Source organism: Myotis daubentonii, chromosome 7 (assembly GCF_963259705.1).
Source record: "Myotis daubentonii chromosome 7, mMyoDau2.1, whole genome shotgun sequence".
NCBI lineage: Eukaryota > Metazoa > Chordata > Mammalia > Chiroptera > Vespertilionidae > Myotis > Myotis daubentonii.
Window position 1 is genome coordinate 35,328,309 of NC_081846.1, and position 17,403 is coordinate 35,345,711.

A 17,403-nucleotide genomic window follows, 5' to 3' on the forward strand; every position below is an offset into this window, starting at 1 on the left:
GCGCACACAGGACGGGGCGGGCCGGTTGAGCGGTGGAGGTGGGGCGCCGATGGGGGGCGGGCCCGTCGGGGGCGGGGCGCGCGGGAGTGCCGCTCCTCTGCCCGGGGCCCCCACCCGGGCCGGGGCCACCTGCGTCACGCCCATGCGGCCGCGCCCGAGCCGGGAAGCGGGGAGGGCGCCTCCGCCCCGGGAAGGGCGAGTCCGGTGCCGTCGCCGGTCTGTCCGTGGGCTGGAACCGCCGCGCTCGGGATGCAGCTGAGCTGAGAGCCTGCGCCCGCGGACCGAGAGCCCGCGTTCCGAGTCTTTCCCGGCCGTGTGCGGAGGGGACTTGCAGCGACAGGATGACCAACCCGGCGGCCACGCAGAACAAGGAAATAGACTGTTTGAGCCCCGAGGCTCAGAGGCTGGTAAGAGGAAAACATTGGGAAACTTTCGCGTCGGACTGCGAACGTTTGGTCCTTGTTGGCGCTCTAAGGCCCAGGGCAGCGGGCACCTTTGGCTGCGCTGGGGTGGGGTGGACTCCGCCTGGCTGGGGTCCGCTGAAGTGAACGTCCCCACGCGAGGATGTGCGGGTGGGGGCGGCCCTGCTCTCCGTTCAGTGCGTTCAGTTCCTCCTGCGAGGAGAGCAGGTTTCGTTGGACGGCGCCCCTCCCAGGACGAACGAACGGACCTTGGGACCGGTTCTGCCAGCTGTGTGGCTGGGCGGGAGGTCTGAGGCCCGCGCTAGAGGGCCCCTCCCAGCTGGTCGTTTGGTATTTTACAAAATACAGCGCTAGGAGCCGGTGCCCAGAGCGGGGCCCTTGCCCTGAGGCTGGCGCCGTCTGTGGCCGGGCAGTTCTGAGCACGTACCCTGCCCTGGACCTTCGACTCGAGCAGGACTTCTCCACCTCCCCCAAGGACCCCAGTCCCCAAATAGACTTTGGCTGGTCTCCTGGGGTCTGGGGGTCTGGACAGGACCCTGCAGGATTTCACAGTTATCTGGCTTAACACCCATGGCTGTGGGGTATTTGGGTTAAAATTGGGCCGGGGTGAGGTGGGGAAGGTTCGTCATTACCCACTGTCCTGAGGCTTGTGGTTGGTCATGAATATCTAAAGGTGAGAGGATGCACTTTGGAAAAGAAACATGTTACGATGTTTAACGTTTATACTGCAGAGAACTTGAGCCCAAAACGATCACTCCTTCACCAGGTAGGAATTAATCACCTGCTGGGTGTTTGTGGGGGATTCAGAATGAGAAGACTGCCCTTACCTTGAAGGAGTTTCCCAGTAGGTAAAACCAGAGAAAGGTATAGAAACAGACTCTGCTGAGTGCACACTTGGGAGATAACTTCCTTGCTGAGGCTGGTCAGGTGGGTTTGTAGCGTCCATTTTACTGTGCTGCTTCTGGGACCTCATGTAGAGCTCCGCCCTGGGCCAGACCTTTGCCCCTGGTTCCTACCCCTTAACCCAGTCGGTTTCTAGGCCTGGGAACCTGCAGAGGGGCCCTGCAATCCCCGTCAGGGAAGGGCCCTTGGAGAAGGAAGGGCGGAATGCTGCCAGAGGCCGACGTTCCGAGGAGCCATCTAGGCAAGCCTTAGAAGGCCAAGACCGGCGATGTTAATCCTGGACGAGATTCTGGCTCAGAGGAAGGAACTCTGGGTGGGGACTTTTTAAAGAAGAAAAGAGTAAACGTGGAGAACGAGGATGTGAGGGAGGGAGGGACCTGTCCATCAGAGGAATGAGTAGAAATCGCAAAAGTCTCCTTAACCCTTCACGGAACCCTGGATTGGGCCTGGCTGAGACGCCTGCTTCATAGAAATAGAGAGAGGGGAGTCTGGACCGGGCCCTGGGTGAGAAGGTGCTCCATCCTCACTGGCCCACCATCCCCTCCTCCAGCGATTTTCAGTCCGTGTGCCGCAAGACATTTTGAAACATGCAATACCTGACCGTTTAGTCAGGGGCACTGACCTGCTTTCCCTTAGATTATCAAATTAAAAGTGACAACAGTCCACACAACAATAGCCATCCAGTGTGAACGAATCAAAAGTATACTTACTTTTTTGGTCAGATTGGCAGGAAATATGTATTTTGGTGAGCTGCAGAATTTTAGTAACTAATACGTATGTGCCATGAGATGGAAAAGGTTGAAAATCGCTGCCCTACCAATTCCAGGATCCAGTAAGTTCTGAAAACCAAAAGTTGTTGCTTTTTTGAGTAAGTTTGTGGCAGAATTCATTTGGCAGTGAGACCTGCCCTGGCTGGTGGGCGACTTTTCAGACTTTACCTCTGCGTGTGAACACATCCATACATTCCTCTGCAGCCCCGTTAACGGACTTGGTTAAAGGCTGCAACTCGGGATTGTGGCAGAATATATGGTGGCCGCATCTATGGCCTTTTTAGTTGAAGCCCGAGACATACTTGGTCCCGGGATTTCCAATAAGCAATTGTGAACCTGTGGGAGGGTTGTTTTCAGTAAATAATAGCAAACACTTTTTGAGAATGGAGGTGGGGAGCCTTAGAAGGGAGTCACCCCGTAGCCACCCTGGGCAAGGCAGTGTTCCGGCTGGAGGCCTCTGGGCATTTCAAACTGTTTGTTTGCTGCCGGTTGTGTTCTCCATTAAGTGACCCTGTTGTCTGGGAACTGGGGTCTGCAGTGGGGAAGGAGGGCTGGGGGCCACCCCAGTGTCAGAGGAGAGCCGGGGTTGGCAGGAGGAAGCGGAATGCCAAGCTCCACCTTACCTGGCAAAGGCAACGGCAGGATGAGGGCAGGAGCCCAGCTCCTTCATGGTAGTCGGTGCCAGTGTGGGAGGGGCAGTGTGGAAACCATGCACTTCTCCCACTTTTGTAACTTCCCATGTTTGAGATGGGTTGTGTCACCTCTGGTGGCTTTCCACATCCTGACTAGCATGAACTGACAAACATCAGTCCTGTCCGGAGAGAGTCTGTCTGGGTAGAGCGTGGGCACAGTCTGCCAAGCCCATCCCACTAGGCACCTGTGCCAAGGTCCCTACCTGAGTGGGAGTGTTGACGGATGCCGGGACGAAGGCGGTGCTCTGGGGGCTGGTCTTGCCGTAGCTCAGCTGCAGATTTTGAGTCCTGAGATCCTACGGTTTGTTTTAGATGGGTCACTTCCTCAAGCAGTTAAATTACAGAAATACTAAGTTAGGTCTTTTCTCACATATTAAGAGTGTCCCACTAGGGCAAAGATGGAGACTAAATTTCCCTTTTTCTTTAAGAGTTAGTTTCTGGGCAGCCAGAAGTAATGTCACAGAGCGGAAACCTCCTTAGTAAAAAAATTTTTAAACCCTGCAGCTTAAAATGCCACTTATGCTGAGCACAGGAAATCAGGTTATTTATAGTTGCAACACTGTTTTCTCTCGAAGTTGATTGGACTATTTACCTATTAGAGTGAGGTCCTTATCTCGTTTTTACAGGTCTGTGAGGTTGCCGTTGGTCTGATGTGTTTGCTCCTCAAAAGGCAATGTTCGAGAGGAATGCCTTATCCCTGAAAATCGGGCTGTGTGACTCAGAGAGGAAGCGTGTGTGACTAGTTAGCTCACATGCCAGTTTCCAAAATCTCCATTCGTGTTTACGAATGTTAATCCTGGTGGCCCAGGGTCGTAGGTGTGAATTACTAACCTGTGAGGGAATACGCCTGGTATATTCTGCTGTCAGTTGGTCGTGGGGTAGGCAGGAGAGAGTTTTTATGGCCTCACAGTTTTAACTCTAGAGTTCACTTTTTTGAATAAAGAAACTTACTTTTAAGGAATGGATTTACTAGGACTTTCATTATTCAAACTATCTAGAGAAACTTAAGTAAATTAACTTCTTTCTCCTAAATTAAACAAAGGACTACTTTGACTATAGCCAAGATTTAATCATTCAGAATTGCGAGGCAAATGATCGCAGACCACCACTGAAGTCCCCACCCCCCAGCCCAACTCCAAAACAAATAAACCAAAACAAACAGGAACCCCACCACACAGGTGTGTGTTCAGGTGTGTATTCCGAGACTCATTCATTCATGGGGGCCGGGAGGGAGGGCAGCCTTTCAGTGGTTTCCTCCTTAAGGCTGTCACTTAGCTTTTAAGCAGCTTTGCCTTGAATCTGAAGAACAACTACTTTGTAATAAGAGACATAATTTACCTTAAATGACGGTAGTGAGGATTCACTTTAAATTTTAACCCAAATCTTTCACTTTAATGTTTGTGTGGTAGAGCTTATGAAAGCAGCCTCATTCCTGTCCTCGCATCTTTTTTCTTGCCTGCGGTACCTGGCTGTGTAGCCTTCCTGTCTCTGCTGCCCTTAACCCTGAGCTGAGCTGAGCTGAGCTGACCCTGCTGGGCCTGCAGCTGTGGTACTAGTCACAGTAGGTAGCATTTCCCAACACCCGCCCGCCACCCCCCCCCCCACCCCCCAGTGTCTGCCTTGCCAAGTGTTTCCTGTGGCGCCTTCCCAGTCCTGGCCACCACCTCATGAGGCTCGGTGATCTCCACTTGCAGATAAAGAGGAAACGGAAAGGTCAGGGGACTTTCCCAAGTCCACACAGCTAGCAGGCAGGGGGCCCTGTGACGGAGCTGGTGCTGATAGCTGTCACCACTGTGTACAGCGCGTCAGGCAGGGTCTCAGGCTGGAGGCTGCCACTGGCTTCTTTTTCCTGAGACGGACGGCCCTTCAGATCCCAGCCCTTGCTCCTGAGTGCATATCGAGACCTCTTCATTGTATCAAATGCTTCATTTCTATTTCTGGGAGTTTTCAAAACTTTTCAAAACAAAGGAACACTCGATGGGCTGAAGTTTTCTAAATAAGGAAGAGAATACTAGAAACAGGAGCGCGGCAGACATTTCTCCTTTTTCCAGTTTGTGCTGGACTGACTTTGTCACTATCAGTCACTGTGTCAGCCCTCACGGGAACCCCGGAGCTGAGCCTTTTCCCGTGTGGCTGCTCCCTAACCCCATGCCACCCAGGTAGGCCCCTGGAGGGTGGAAATGATGGCTTCTCATTCTTCCCTGGCTGGTTCCGGGACTGCCATTGGACGCAGGGAAGGCTGTCAGTAGTTGTGTCCGGCCTCCTAGAGGAAAGCGCGGTGCTGTGAGCGTCCGCCTTATTCTGAGAGGGAATATGCTGTGTGACACCTTGAAGGGGTGGGGTCTGCAGGAAAGACCCTGCGTGGAGCAGGGAATGGGAAGGGGAGGAGCCAGATGCCTGGGCTGCAGGGAACCTGTCACCTGGAGAGCCACACAGGTGGCTGCTCTCACCTGTCAGCCGCATGCAGGGTGATGGGTGGCCAGCCTGCTCTTGTCGGTAGTTCCAGCAGCTCTTGTTGAGACTGTTGAAGGAAATGTAAACACTCACTCTTCTCAGAAAAAAACTCGCATGTATTCACAGCAAGAGGGGGAAGTGATTTTCATCGAGGGTGATGTGTAGCGTCCCTACCCACCCTCAGGGCTGTGCTGGATGCTCCGAGTCATTGCACTCGATAAAGTAACATGAATAATTTCGTTCCTGGTTAATATAAGTTTGCTATTTTGGTATGTAGGGTACTTTTAAGAAGTTTGTTATTCTGAAACTTTTAAGAAGTTTATTATTCTGAGATTCCCAGCGGCACCGTGGGGAGAGATTGACAGTGCTTGACCCCTGGTATGGAGATGACCTTTCAGAGGTGACGGGAGCACCTCGAGGTGCCCAGCCCTGAAATGAGGGCTGATGGGCAGAAGGGACGCAGTTTGTCCGAGCTCATGTTATTGGTCAGTGGTAGAGCCAAGACTGGTGGCTCGGTCTTGAGACACCCTCTGGACAGCCTCCCTCTGGAAACGCCGGGCGAGGCCGAAAGGATGCAGTCTGGACAAAGGTGGCGCCCATTGCTTCTTGGGCTGTTCCTCCCGGTCCCCCAGGAGCAGAGGGTGGGGTGCCAGGTCCTCGGGGCCCAGGCCCAGTTATGATCAACTTAGCGAGATAAGGGCTTCTTTGAAGGCTGCTGTTTTATCACAAAATTCCATGATAATTTTAAGGTGTGCTCCATAACTTACCTGAGTTGCTTTCGATGGAAACATAGTGTTAAACTTTAACAAGTTAAACTTTAGTCTTTAACTTTGTGTCCTTCAATTCTTCAAGTAAAAATGATAAAGTGTGTCGTGTTTATTTTGTGGCTTACACACTGGCCCCCAGACCTGTGCCCTGAACCCGTGGCCAGGCTGTTTGAACGAGTGTGGCCGAGCACCAGAGGTCCGGCCTCCGTTCCATTCCAGTTTTAAGGCTGTGGTTCACGGCCCCGTCAGACCCCATGCCTCTTTTTTATTACACATTTTTTAACATCTTCATTATGAACCTGAAATGAAATTCCTTGATGGTAACATCTACCAGCATGCACAATACCATGCTAATAGAATGTTTTACTGTAACATTAAAAAGAAAGTGAGGTGCAACACCGGAGTGTGAATTTCAATGCCTAAATGCTGGTGCAGCCTTCAGGTACATCGTAGCTGCAGAACGTAGACTGATACAGACATGCTGTCCTCACACCCAAACAGCTGCCGGTGATTTGACCTCACAAAATTATGACTAACTCTTAGGGAAGTTCTGAACAAAATCAAGTATAATCTTCCCTTGCTTCCCTGTTGATTGCATTCCTGGGATAGTCAATGCAAGTTAAAACTGCAGAACACATTTCAAGTTTATGTGTAAGTTGCAGTTTGTCGATCTGAAAGTGATCAGTTGGTTCTTTTGTCTGCTTGATGGCCAGAGGGAAAGCCTCTCATTGTGCAGCCTGTCTCTGCAGGATGGTGCTTGCCCCCAAATGCCATTAGTACCCCCTCCAATCACTGTGACTTCCCCCTCCTCCCCCCCCACACACACCACTATTTCCAAAATACTCTCAGAGGTGGCACTCTCCCCATGACAACGGTGCCTTCCCCTGGTGGCGATGGTCATAAAGAGAGGCCCCCTCAGTGGGGGAACTTACTGCAGCCGCCTAAGCGAGGGTTTGGGGAAGATGCGGTTTGAGACTGCAGTAAAATGCACCGTGGCAGCGGAGAGACATGGCGGGCGGTGGATACATGGTGCAAGGCCAGCACGGGTCGCCGTTTGGGCGCTGCCGGCTTGGCGAGTTCCCGTTCACACGGGTGCAGGGGAACACTCATCACCCAGTCCCCCTGGTTGCTTTGAATAACAGATTATTTTTAGACTCGACTGCATATGAGGGGCTGGGGGTTTACGAAGAAAACAAAAGCTGGTGGCTGTTTCCACTTCCTGTAGCAAAGGCTGCTCAGGAAAGGGCTCTGTCACAGCCTTGTAGGCTCTGCACAGCGCTGTCCGCTCCGGCTGGGAACGTGCCCCGCATTGTAAGTCCCTTAACGCGGGCCTGCATGTGTGGTCTCTGGGGTCCCAGGCTCGCCCTGCCGGGAGCTGTGTTCCTTTGTCACCACAGAGAGGAATCACATATGGACAGAAGTCCCCTGCTTGTTTCTGGAACAGAACAGGTTTTGTCACCACTTCGGGCACAATATTCCTCTCACAGAGACAGGAGTGAACTTTAAATGCACCCTTAAGCTTTTCCTGGGAGAGGGTAAGCTATAGCTATGTCATGTGGCCTGACAGGAATTCTGCTTGTTTATCAGAAGAATTCTCCAACCTGGAGGCCAAAGTGGATACGCACGGTCAGTATTAAGGCTTCATCGAATGCCGTGCGGATGACAAACCGCTCGTCTCTCTTAGCCCCGCGCGGCATCATTTCCACTTGACATCTGAGGCAACACACCGGGGCTGCGGCCGTCACTGGGTCCCGCGTGCGTGTCCAGGGCCCAGTCCTCTCTCCCGATCCAGGTGGTGGTCTTCATGTGCGCTGACAGTTCCCTCCCAAACGGCTTCTGGAACGTCGGCGCCAGCATTGCAGAGCCTGGCGGCCATGCGCACGTCAGCCGCGCGCTGTGGGTGTCCCCTGGCTCTGCAGGGCGGGGAGCTGGCTTCCCCAGCTGTCGTTGTGATGCCTTTCCTGACCCCAAGGCTTTCTCAGGGTGGCGGCGATGGCGAAAGCAAGTCTCAGCCCGTTTCTGTAGAGTCGCCAAAGTTGAGGCTCATGAACCCCTCCATCTTCCACGTAGCACTCGATCCCTGGGTAACTGCAGAGTTCAGAGCAGAGTGAGCGCTGGTTCTCGGACGGCCGGTGCGGGGCCGTGGGATGTAGAATTCCATACTCTGAGTCCCAGGGAAGCTCCGAAGCTCAGGACAAGTAGAGACGGAGCCAGGAGTCCCCGACGAGGTGCGATGTGGGGCTCGCAAGGACGGAGCGAGTCTGCCTCCTGCCCTCACCTCTGTCCTCCCCGAGGGCCAGGGCTCCTGGCCCGCCATGCCTCTGCTCCCTGAGGAGCATCATGGGGGCATCTGGGTAAACGGATAGAGCCACAGGAAGGACACAGATATCCCTATGCAGGGTGCTGGGCAGCACTTCCTACCACTTACAAACCCTCCAGCACAGGCAGGAAGACGTGTGACAGCAGCCACGTGCGAGCTCAGCGAGGGCACGGCACGCCTCTGCCGGGGTTCTCCCTGCATCCTGGCCGGTTGCTTCTCTGTCTGTTTCTGCTTGGCCTCAGTCCCCAGCGGAGTCGGGCTCTCCCAGCTCCCTGACCCCCAGAAAGGAGCAGCCCTCTTCTTCAGAGGAAGCTGTTATCTCTGGAATTCCTGGCTCGGAGCAGGCCTGTCTAGCGCTGCTGGGACAGGCATGCTTCTGATTGTTTACCCTGAAGCCTTTGTGTCCTGCTCCAGGGAAACCCACTTCCACCCTGCGGTTGGGTTAGACCTGCAGGTCATCAACCCTTGGCGCTGCGCAGGGACCAACCCGTCACTAAAGTGATGCCTGCTGTGCCCGTGATTTCTCTGCAGCGCTCTGCAACCCGGGCCTAGTCTGTGCCACTCCAGAGGACAGATCACAGGGAGCAGTGTCTCTCTCCCCAGCCAGCCCGTGCGCCCCTGGCCGGGCCCCTGGCCGATCGCATCTGTGGCCTCAGTGGGCACTGGAGGGCTGAGGCTCAGATCTGGGCTTCTCTGTGCACAGTTAGTGTCCCTCATACCATCGTGCCGGAGTGCTGTCATATTTGTCTGTGGTCAGGTAAAATGTAAAAGTGGAACTTTGGGGTCAAAGGTTCAGATTTTTAGAATTATAGTGAGGCAGCTTAGGTGATAAATGGTGTCTTCTCATCCCAACCACGTCCTCCATCCAAGGGGGCCTTACTTGAAAACCCAGGTCGGTAAAGCTCTGCTGACTGGATTCCAGGCCAGGCCAGGAGGATCCTTGGGGGAGGGGCTGGCCGTGTCCCCTGTGTGTGTGGGGGGGGGGGGGGGAGGGGGAGTATGGAACTCGGCTTCCTGGCCATTCCCAGCCGCACTGTGGGCGTGCCTGAGGAAGCCAGGGAGCCTGGATCTCATCAGAGGAGCCCTGGCTGGTCAGTGCCTCCATCAGAACAAAGAGGGGGCCAGAGTTTTCTTGGGTGGGGGGCACAGCACTGCACATTGTAGCAGCAGAACCCCGGCCACCTTCCAGCAGCAGTGAGCTTGGTTTCGGTTTGGGGCACCTTCATTTTCTTCCTTCCTCTCTCCCTTCACCCCCTCCCTCCTTCTGTCATCCCTACCCCCCTTCCCTTCCAGATCCCCCTCCTCAGCCCCCCCCCCCGCCCCCGCTTCCTTCCTTCCAAAAATGTTGCTATTTATTTGAAAACTGTCAGACAACCAGACGTAATTGGGAAGACAGAAAGCAGAGGTCCCCACACTTGAGCCGGGGCATGTGGAAGCCCAGATGGCTGCCTCCCCCCAGGTTCTGACTCAGGGGGCCCGGGTGGGGCCTCAGGTGCTGCATCTCCGATAGGTCCCCGTGAGGCCTCTGCCCTGGGAAGGACACTGTGACAGCCATTGGTTTAAAGAGCCCACATCCCACCTCCAGCCCCAACCACCGTCCGCGTACAGCCATGTGGACCCCAGCATCCCCACCCAGGTTATGTGAAGGCAAATCTGAGCAAAACCCTAGCCTTTCATCCTCAGATATTTGAATGTGTATCTCACCAAGGTTGGTATTGGGCAGAGGAGGGAGGGTTCAGGGCCCAGACCTCAGGCTGAGGGGACGAGCTGTGGGCTTGTGGCCACCACCTGCAAGCAGGGGAGAGAGCGGCCTAAGCCCCCAGGGCCGTGCAGCAGGCCCCTGGTCAGCAGCTGCTGGGGACCAGAGCCTGGAGAGCCAGCAGAGGTCGAGAGCGAGCTTGGGCAAAGTCGTCAGTGGAGCGGCCAGCACATGCCCACTGACGGCTGGCTGGGGGGTGTCACGGTCCTGTGTCTAAACTGTTTTTTTACACCCCGAGCAGTTGATACTTTGTCTCCTAAATTCCATAGATCTGTCTGCTTTCCTCCATTCGTGCCATCTCCCTTGAGGTTGGGGACTGGGGGCGGGTAACACGGAGGCCATTCCCTGCTGGGGTCCAATCCCAGCAGGTCCAGGGGTTCCCAAAGGTGTGGACGGAGTCGGCGAAGAAGGAATGACACGGAGACAGCGTTCAGTTGATCAGCAGCCTAGCCAGGATCTCTAGCCAGGATCTCCAGCCAAGTTCTGGTCTGGATCTCCAGCCAAGTTCTGGTTAGGATCTCCAGCCAGGTTCTGTGTCCATGTTCTCTTGCTAGGTTCTCCAGCCAGGTTCTCCAGCCAGGTTCTGTAGCCATGTTCCCTCGCTAGGTTCTCCAGCCAGGTTCTGTCCAGGTTCTCCAGCCAGGTTCAGTCACCAGGTTCTAGTCAGGTTCTCTTGCCATGTTCTATCCAGGTTCTGTAGCCAGGTTCTGTCTCTAGGATCTTCAGCCAGGTTCTCTTGCTAGGTTCTGTCTCTAGGTTCTGTGGCCAGTTTCTGTCCAGGATCTTTTGCCATGTTCTCTCCAGCAAAGTTCTTCTGTCTCTAGGTTCTGTGTAGGTTCTGTGTGTAGGTTCTGTCTCTAGGTTCTGTGTCTAGGTTCTGTGTAGGTTCTGTCTTCTAAGTTCTGTCTTGTTACATCTGTATTTATACCAGTTGATTCCAATCCTGTCAATCTCTATTCCAAAGGTTAGGGCGTTTCTTATCTCCATTCCAGGGAGTAAAGATTATGTAGCTTAAGCATGATTGTTCGTAGTTAAAGTGATTAATTACCCACCTGGCACTTAGTTAAGAGGTTTTATTCCCTCCCTGACTTCAGGGGAAAATCCCTACCTGGGGAAACAACCTTTCTCAGAGACCTTGGTTAAAACACATAGTGCCAAGAAGGTGAGCAAACATATTAAGAACAGTATGCCATATATGCCAGGTCCCTTGAAACAGCAAGCATGGACCGGCTCCCGGCAATACCCCAACTCCAAAACCCCCGGGCTTGGAGGTGGGAGGTATGTCCAGGTTTTGGTGAGCATCCTGTGCATGTGCCTCAGGGTGATGGCCGGGTGGGGTTCTTCTCCAGGGTTGTCTGGCCTCTGGGACCACGTCGGTCTCTGTGGGACCATGGGCCCCTGACCTCCCGCAGTGGCCTCACAGCTGTGCCTCATCCTTGGCCTGTGGTTCAGCCAGCCCCACCCGCTCATGTTCACAGCCTCGCCCATCCTCCCAAAAGCAAAAAGCAGTCTCTTCTCACTTGCTGGGGGCTTCCCGCTGCCCTCCCCGCTCCTTTTCCTGCACCAGCTTTTAGCCAGAGAGAACTTTCTAAGTCAAAAGTCAGGCCCTGCTGTGTTCCTGCTTAAAAGCCTTCAGGGGTTCTACATTCCTTCAAGATAAGGTTCCAGATACAGGAGCTGAAGGCTGGGCCTGGACCCCAGCCCTGGGGACTTCCCGCCGGGCCACATGCCCTCATCCCACACTCCCCGGCCGGGCTCTCTCCTCTTTGCTCCTCAGGGTCTGGCTTAGGGCTCCGTCCCCTAGGAATCCCACCTGACACGAGCATTGGGTTAAGTTCCCTTCTCCCCTCCACCCCCACCGTAGCACTAGTCCCTTGTTCATGGTCACCAGTTGCTTCGTCTGCATCCCAAGACTTTCAAACCGCACTTTGAAAGTCCTTCCCGGGCCTTGGGCAGTGCGGTGAGTTCCTGTGGCCGGGCTGGTGACCTGGGCTGATGAAGGCTGGTGAGTGGTGGCCCCCTGCAAGCTAAGTACAGAAAGTGAAAATAGCATTTGGAAACTCTCAAACCCTTTGACATGGCTGTGACCTCAGCGTGCAAGTGTGTATTTTACACAAGTGTCGACGGTGATGGATTTCCCCTGCACCGAGGAAGCGCTGGCCTGAGGCCCACTGGCCCCTGAACCGACAGCAATTGGAGGGTGGGGCCGGGCTCAGGCGACTGGAGGGGATGAATTTGGGTTTGCATGTCACCGTGGCGGACCATTGCCATCTTATATTTTTGTTCATGTAAAGACTCGCCCATATCAGATATATTCTCACGTGAGTGATCGTTATCTCCTGTGCTCCGCGCTGGGCTGTTTCATGTTCTTGGCAATGTCAGCGTCTTAGGATGAAGCGTGTGGCGAGGACTCCCGCGCTCTTCTTGGAGGCATCTCCGGCGGGTGTTGGGGCTATTCTGCTGATAACAGCCTCACGCTGGCGAAGTTGCCTGCGCACAAGTTTTGTGCTGCAGCGCCGACCCCCAGATGCCTCGGGTCCTCAGCCAGAGCCCCACAAGCATGATCCTTACCTCCTGCATCCTGAGCGCTTTGCTGTCCGCGTGTGAGTCACGTGGGTGCTTCACGGGGCGGCCATGGCCAGGATTTGAAATTGCATGGAACTGCACATGTATCTCCTGTCTAAATTATCATCTGTGGACCAAGTTGATCTGTCTTCGAGGTTGGCTGGCTGTGTCCTTATAAGGAATTTATTCTATAACTTGGTTTTGTTCGTGTGGTTCCTTTATCAACCAAGCTCATGTCCTTCAATCGGGGGTTGTCCTCAGGGACGGGACAGACATGTCGGGCTGGACATGAGGACCAGAGGGGACGGCGGACCAAGCAGAAGCCCTCCTCTGGGTAGCTGGGGTCTGTTGGGACATCACCGCACTCCTGTCTCCCTCTGCCCCCTCTCACAGCCCCTTCCTCTTACATTCCACTCCCCTTCTTCCTCCATGCCCTCCCTTCTCTTTCCCCAGCCCCCCTCCCAGGCCCACCCCGCCCAGCTGGTGGGCCGTGGCCACCTGGTCTGGCCAGTGTAGACACTGAGCCCACAGGCTGCTGGGCGGCGGCTGCCCTCCGTGTGAGCGTCCTCCTCTCACTGGCCGGTCCATGGGGCTGGAGGAAGCACTGCAGCCAGTGTCAGTCTAATGAACCTTCCCTCCCCCTCCCCTCCGGTGCTGCCCCTCACACTGTTCAGAAAATTGAAAATGGCAGTGAGGGATCAAGTGCTGACACAGCTGCGATTTTGACACCTTGATTTGAAGGAACCACATGAACAAGCCAGTCAACCGCTGACAGCTCAGCCGTGATCAGTTTTCCTCTTAGATGAGAATTTAGAAAGAAGATGAACTTAATTCAGTACAAGCCTGGGATGGGGTGATGGATGACCCTGACACCAGGACCCGCCGTCCGGACATGAGCCTGCCACGCGGGAGCCCACCGTTGGGGAGACCCTGTGTGACTCGACACTCGGCCACCTCACTGCTCGCTGGCCCACCCACCACCCCGGAAGCCTGGTGCCATCCCCAATGGCCCCGTTTTAAGGTTCTTCGAGGAATAGTGGGACGGCTGAAAAATGCGTCTATAGGTCTGGTAGAAGAATTGCGAGGGTAGCCCCAAAAACTGAGTGGATGGAAGGTGGAATGTGTTTGACGCCAGGGGACCTGGACCCGGACACGTTGTGCCACTCGCCTCCTGAGTAGTGGGTGAGCTCAAGGTTGCGCAGCACGAAGCAGCGTTCAGGTGCCAGGTTCGCCGGCCCTGGTTGGCCCGGGTCAGGCGTTTTAAATACTCGCAAGCAGAGTACGGAAAAAACAGCCACAGGCTGAAAGATAGGCTCTTCTTTAATGTAACCCTTCTAACAGCTCTGGTCTTGGTCTTGGGAAAGATGGCTCCCAGCACTGCAGGTGTTGAAGGGGAAGCTGAGGGCAGCAGGGTTGTAGAGAGGTGACCAAACAGGAGTTCTGGAAATCTGGATCACAGTCCCAGCCCCCTGCCCTCGGACATGTCTGGCAGCCTCTCCCAGCCTCCACTTCCTGCTCTGTAAAGGGAGGGATTGAACCAGTGACCCGTGGTCCCATCCTGCTCAAATGTTTCGCTTCGTGCATTAATCTGTTGTATCTTCAAAGGAAGGCAGGCTGCCCGGTCCTGCCACCTATGGGCTGGGTGACCTTGGGCAAGTTACTCACCTTCTCTGTGCCTTAGTCCCCTCATCTATAACCTGGGGATGTTAACTGTATGTACCTAATAGCGCTATTCGGTAACAGTAACTGCTTAATAGAGCTATGCGAGGAGCACATGGCTAATGTAACTAAAGCCCTTAGAATAGAGCCCGCGGCATTTGGTAAGGGCTCCATAAATGGCAGCAGTCGTCATTACTCGTAACTGCCACTACCACTGACCCTGTTAACTCTTACGAGTCTGCGATGCATTCCTGTATATTCGTTAACCTCTGAACAAGGTTTTCTTTCAGTAGTATCTTGTTACCCAGGTACTTGGAAGGGGCCACTGGTCTATGTTCTAACACAATTTCCGGGTGTGTTTCAGGCGGAGGCCCGGCTGGCAGCGAAGCGTGCGGCCCGCGCGGAGGCGCGAGAGATCAGGATGAAGGAGCTGGAGCGGCAGCAGAAGGAGGTAATGCCGACCTCTCCCGCGGTTCTTTTCACGGGCGGTTTAATGTTAGGTAGAGTGTGGGAGTGCGGAGGCACCTGTCCATCTGACAAGGCTCATGATCAGCACGCACTGTGCCTGTGACTCCTGTTCAAGGTCAGGCCAGGGAGGGTGCATAGCACAGATGCCAAACGTGCCTGTCCCTGCCGCCCGGCCTGCGGGATCCGGACAGCGCCACTTGCCTGCGTAGATCCGCCCAGCCTGGCTTTCTGGCTCTGCACTTCAAGCTCTTACTTCTGAGAGAATCCCGATCCTCTGAATTAAAAATATCGAAGAAGAACAGACAATTATGTTTTTATACTAACTAAACTGTTTTGTTTAAAAATGTTTTTGCACTTTTTTACACTTTTTTTAGATTAAATCTTCATTGTTGAAAGTATTAGATAAGTCCCCTTTCCCCCTCATTGACCCCTTATAGCCCTTCCCCACTGCCCACCCCAGGCCTTCACCACCCTATTGTCTGTGCCCATGGGTTATGCTTATATGTGTACAAACTCTTCCCACCACCCACCCTTCCCTGTTTTACACTTTTTAATAGGTTTCATGAAGCCTGAATCCCAAGTGTAGTACAGAGCACAGAATAAACGCCATGGATGCAATAGCCAGGGAAGAAATTTCCCCCCTGTGGCCCCGGGAGAGCGGATAGTGATGTGTTTACACACCTGTGAAAGGTGTTTGCTATTATTTTCATAATCTCGAGCTGGAGCCAGAAGTCATGTGGACAGTGAGGGCTCTCTACCTGACAGAGCTCTGAGTTTTTCCAGGGCTTTTCCATGACCTTGAGGTCATGGGGGAATGAGGGCGTCCCTCGCTAGGGGACCCTGTGCCCCTGTGGGCCACACCCTTGGAGATCATCCGCCCCAGGCCCCACCGAAGGCTCTGCTTGTTGAGAAAATTTGAGTGTGGTGTGTTGGAAAGAGCCGGCCAGCTGCCTTCCCGGGGCTGGTTTGTGTACAGTCTTGTTTGGTTCCCGCAGGCAAATTGTAAAAGTCCAGCCGATGTTTTAAAACTTGTGAGATTTCAGGAAGAAAAAATAAAATCTAGATTTCCAGTTTCTCTTAAAACCATTGCAGATTCCACACTTTCCTGTAGAGTGAGGCTCCTGGGTGACTCGGGGTCACACTCTGCCTGAGGGGACTGTCACTCCCTGTGGAGGTGTGTCCCTGGGGAGGGGCACGGCCAGAGGTGAGTATGGGGAGGAAAACCTTCCTTGTGGTTTGAGGGATAGGTAGAGGTCATTAGAAACTCAAGCGCAGAGGTCCGGGTCCCTGAGAGGCCGCGCCCCACGCAGCGTGCTGGGCAGGGACTGTACTGTAGTGGTGCTTGTGCTGTGTTTCTGTGTGAATATGGGCTAAACAGGTGTTTGAAAGCAGGTTACCACGTTCCCTCCTTGTTGGAAATGCAAATACAGTTGGAAGCAAGTTCTGGTGTCCATGATACTTGACTCTGAATTAACTGAGTGCTTTCATTGTTTGTATTTTTTTCTCTTAATTCACTGGAAGAAGCGTGGGTTTAGCATTTTCTCAGTGCCCTGCCCCCTAGAACTGCATTGATCATTTTGAAGTTGGAAATAATGATTCGGACTTTGAAGCTTCCTGAGGCCCGATGGTTCTCTGGAAGCACCTTTCTGCCCGTTATCTTGGTTGAGGGCAAGGACTGGAACCTGATCAGTACCCGCCCACGAACTCGGGGTGGGGGAGGGGGGGAGCCTGACCTGGAGTGACTCCTGAGGTTCATGCAGAGAAGCATTTTCACATCCGAAGTCAGCTGTTTGGGCTGGGATGTGGAGGAAGGAGCAGGTCTTGTTGAGCAGGCCCTCGTCACATACCTGAGAGGGTGTCGCCTGAGCTTAGGAGCCACCCTGACACCAGCAGCCTGTGCCCACACGGACGGACTCTGATATATATCACAGTCATTGGACACCGCCCAATAGAATAGTTCTTTTAGCCTGAACTAAAAGAGCTGGGTATTTTAAATGACAAGTTGCTTTTCCAAGCCACCTGGTGTCGATGTCCCTTTGAATACTTCTGTTCATTCAGGAGACACTTGCAAGCCCTGGGAGCCCCTCCCCTCTGCTCTGGAAATCAGAATGGCAGCAGGGAGTCAGGGCGCTCCCTGGGTGGACAGTGGTCGTCTGGGCAGAGGGCCTCAGAGGTCAGGGTGCCCCCACGGTGGGCAGAAGCCCATTTTCAGGATGCATCACCATTTGTGGAGGCAGGTGCCAGCACCAGGAACCTCCCACCCTCTCGGTGGCTAATGGTTTTGATCGGCTTTTCCAGTTCTCCAATAGTGCCCAGTCCTTTTTATATCAAGGTCTTAAAAGAGCTCTAAGAAGAATTTGCCCCAAGTTTTTGTTGCTGTGCCAGGTTTTGCCACGTGATTGAGTTTCCACACGGGATCTCCCCTCCTCCCTGAACTGTCCCCTGAGCTCTGTTGTTGGGGCTGAACCAACAGCTCAGGAGAGAGGGGACAGTGAGTCTTAGGGGCCCGACCTTCGGTGTTCGTGGTGGTGTTAGTCATCGTTTTTATAGCTTCTCTCACACTTAAGAGAAAGTGACTTTCACCGAGTATACAGTGTAACATTTGTACAAAATCAAGGTGAAAC

General features: G+C 53.9%; 1 protein-coding gene across 50 annotated transcripts in view; it reads left to right on the forward strand.

Moving 5' to 3' along the window:
* LRRFIP1 (LRR binding FLII interacting protein 1) overlaps window positions 1-17,403 on the forward strand; it is a 114,955-nt gene that overhangs the window by 40,898 nt on the left and 56,654 nt on the right. For 41 of the 50 annotated variants that reach the window (XR_009453780.1, XR_009453781.1, XM_059703704.1 and 38 more), the window contains exon 2: window positions 14,676-14,762. Coding sequence is in view for 48 of the 50 variants with exons in the window: in XM_059703704.1 (XP_059559687.1) it covers window positions 14,676-14,762 (87 nt within the window). In the remaining 2 variants the exon portion in view is untranslated. Of the gene's footprint in view, window positions 1-94; window positions 408-14,675; window positions 14,763-17,403 lie in introns of those variants that run through there. The other 9 variants (XM_059703709.1, XM_059703660.1, XM_059703663.1 and 6 more) reach the window with 5 other exon arrangements.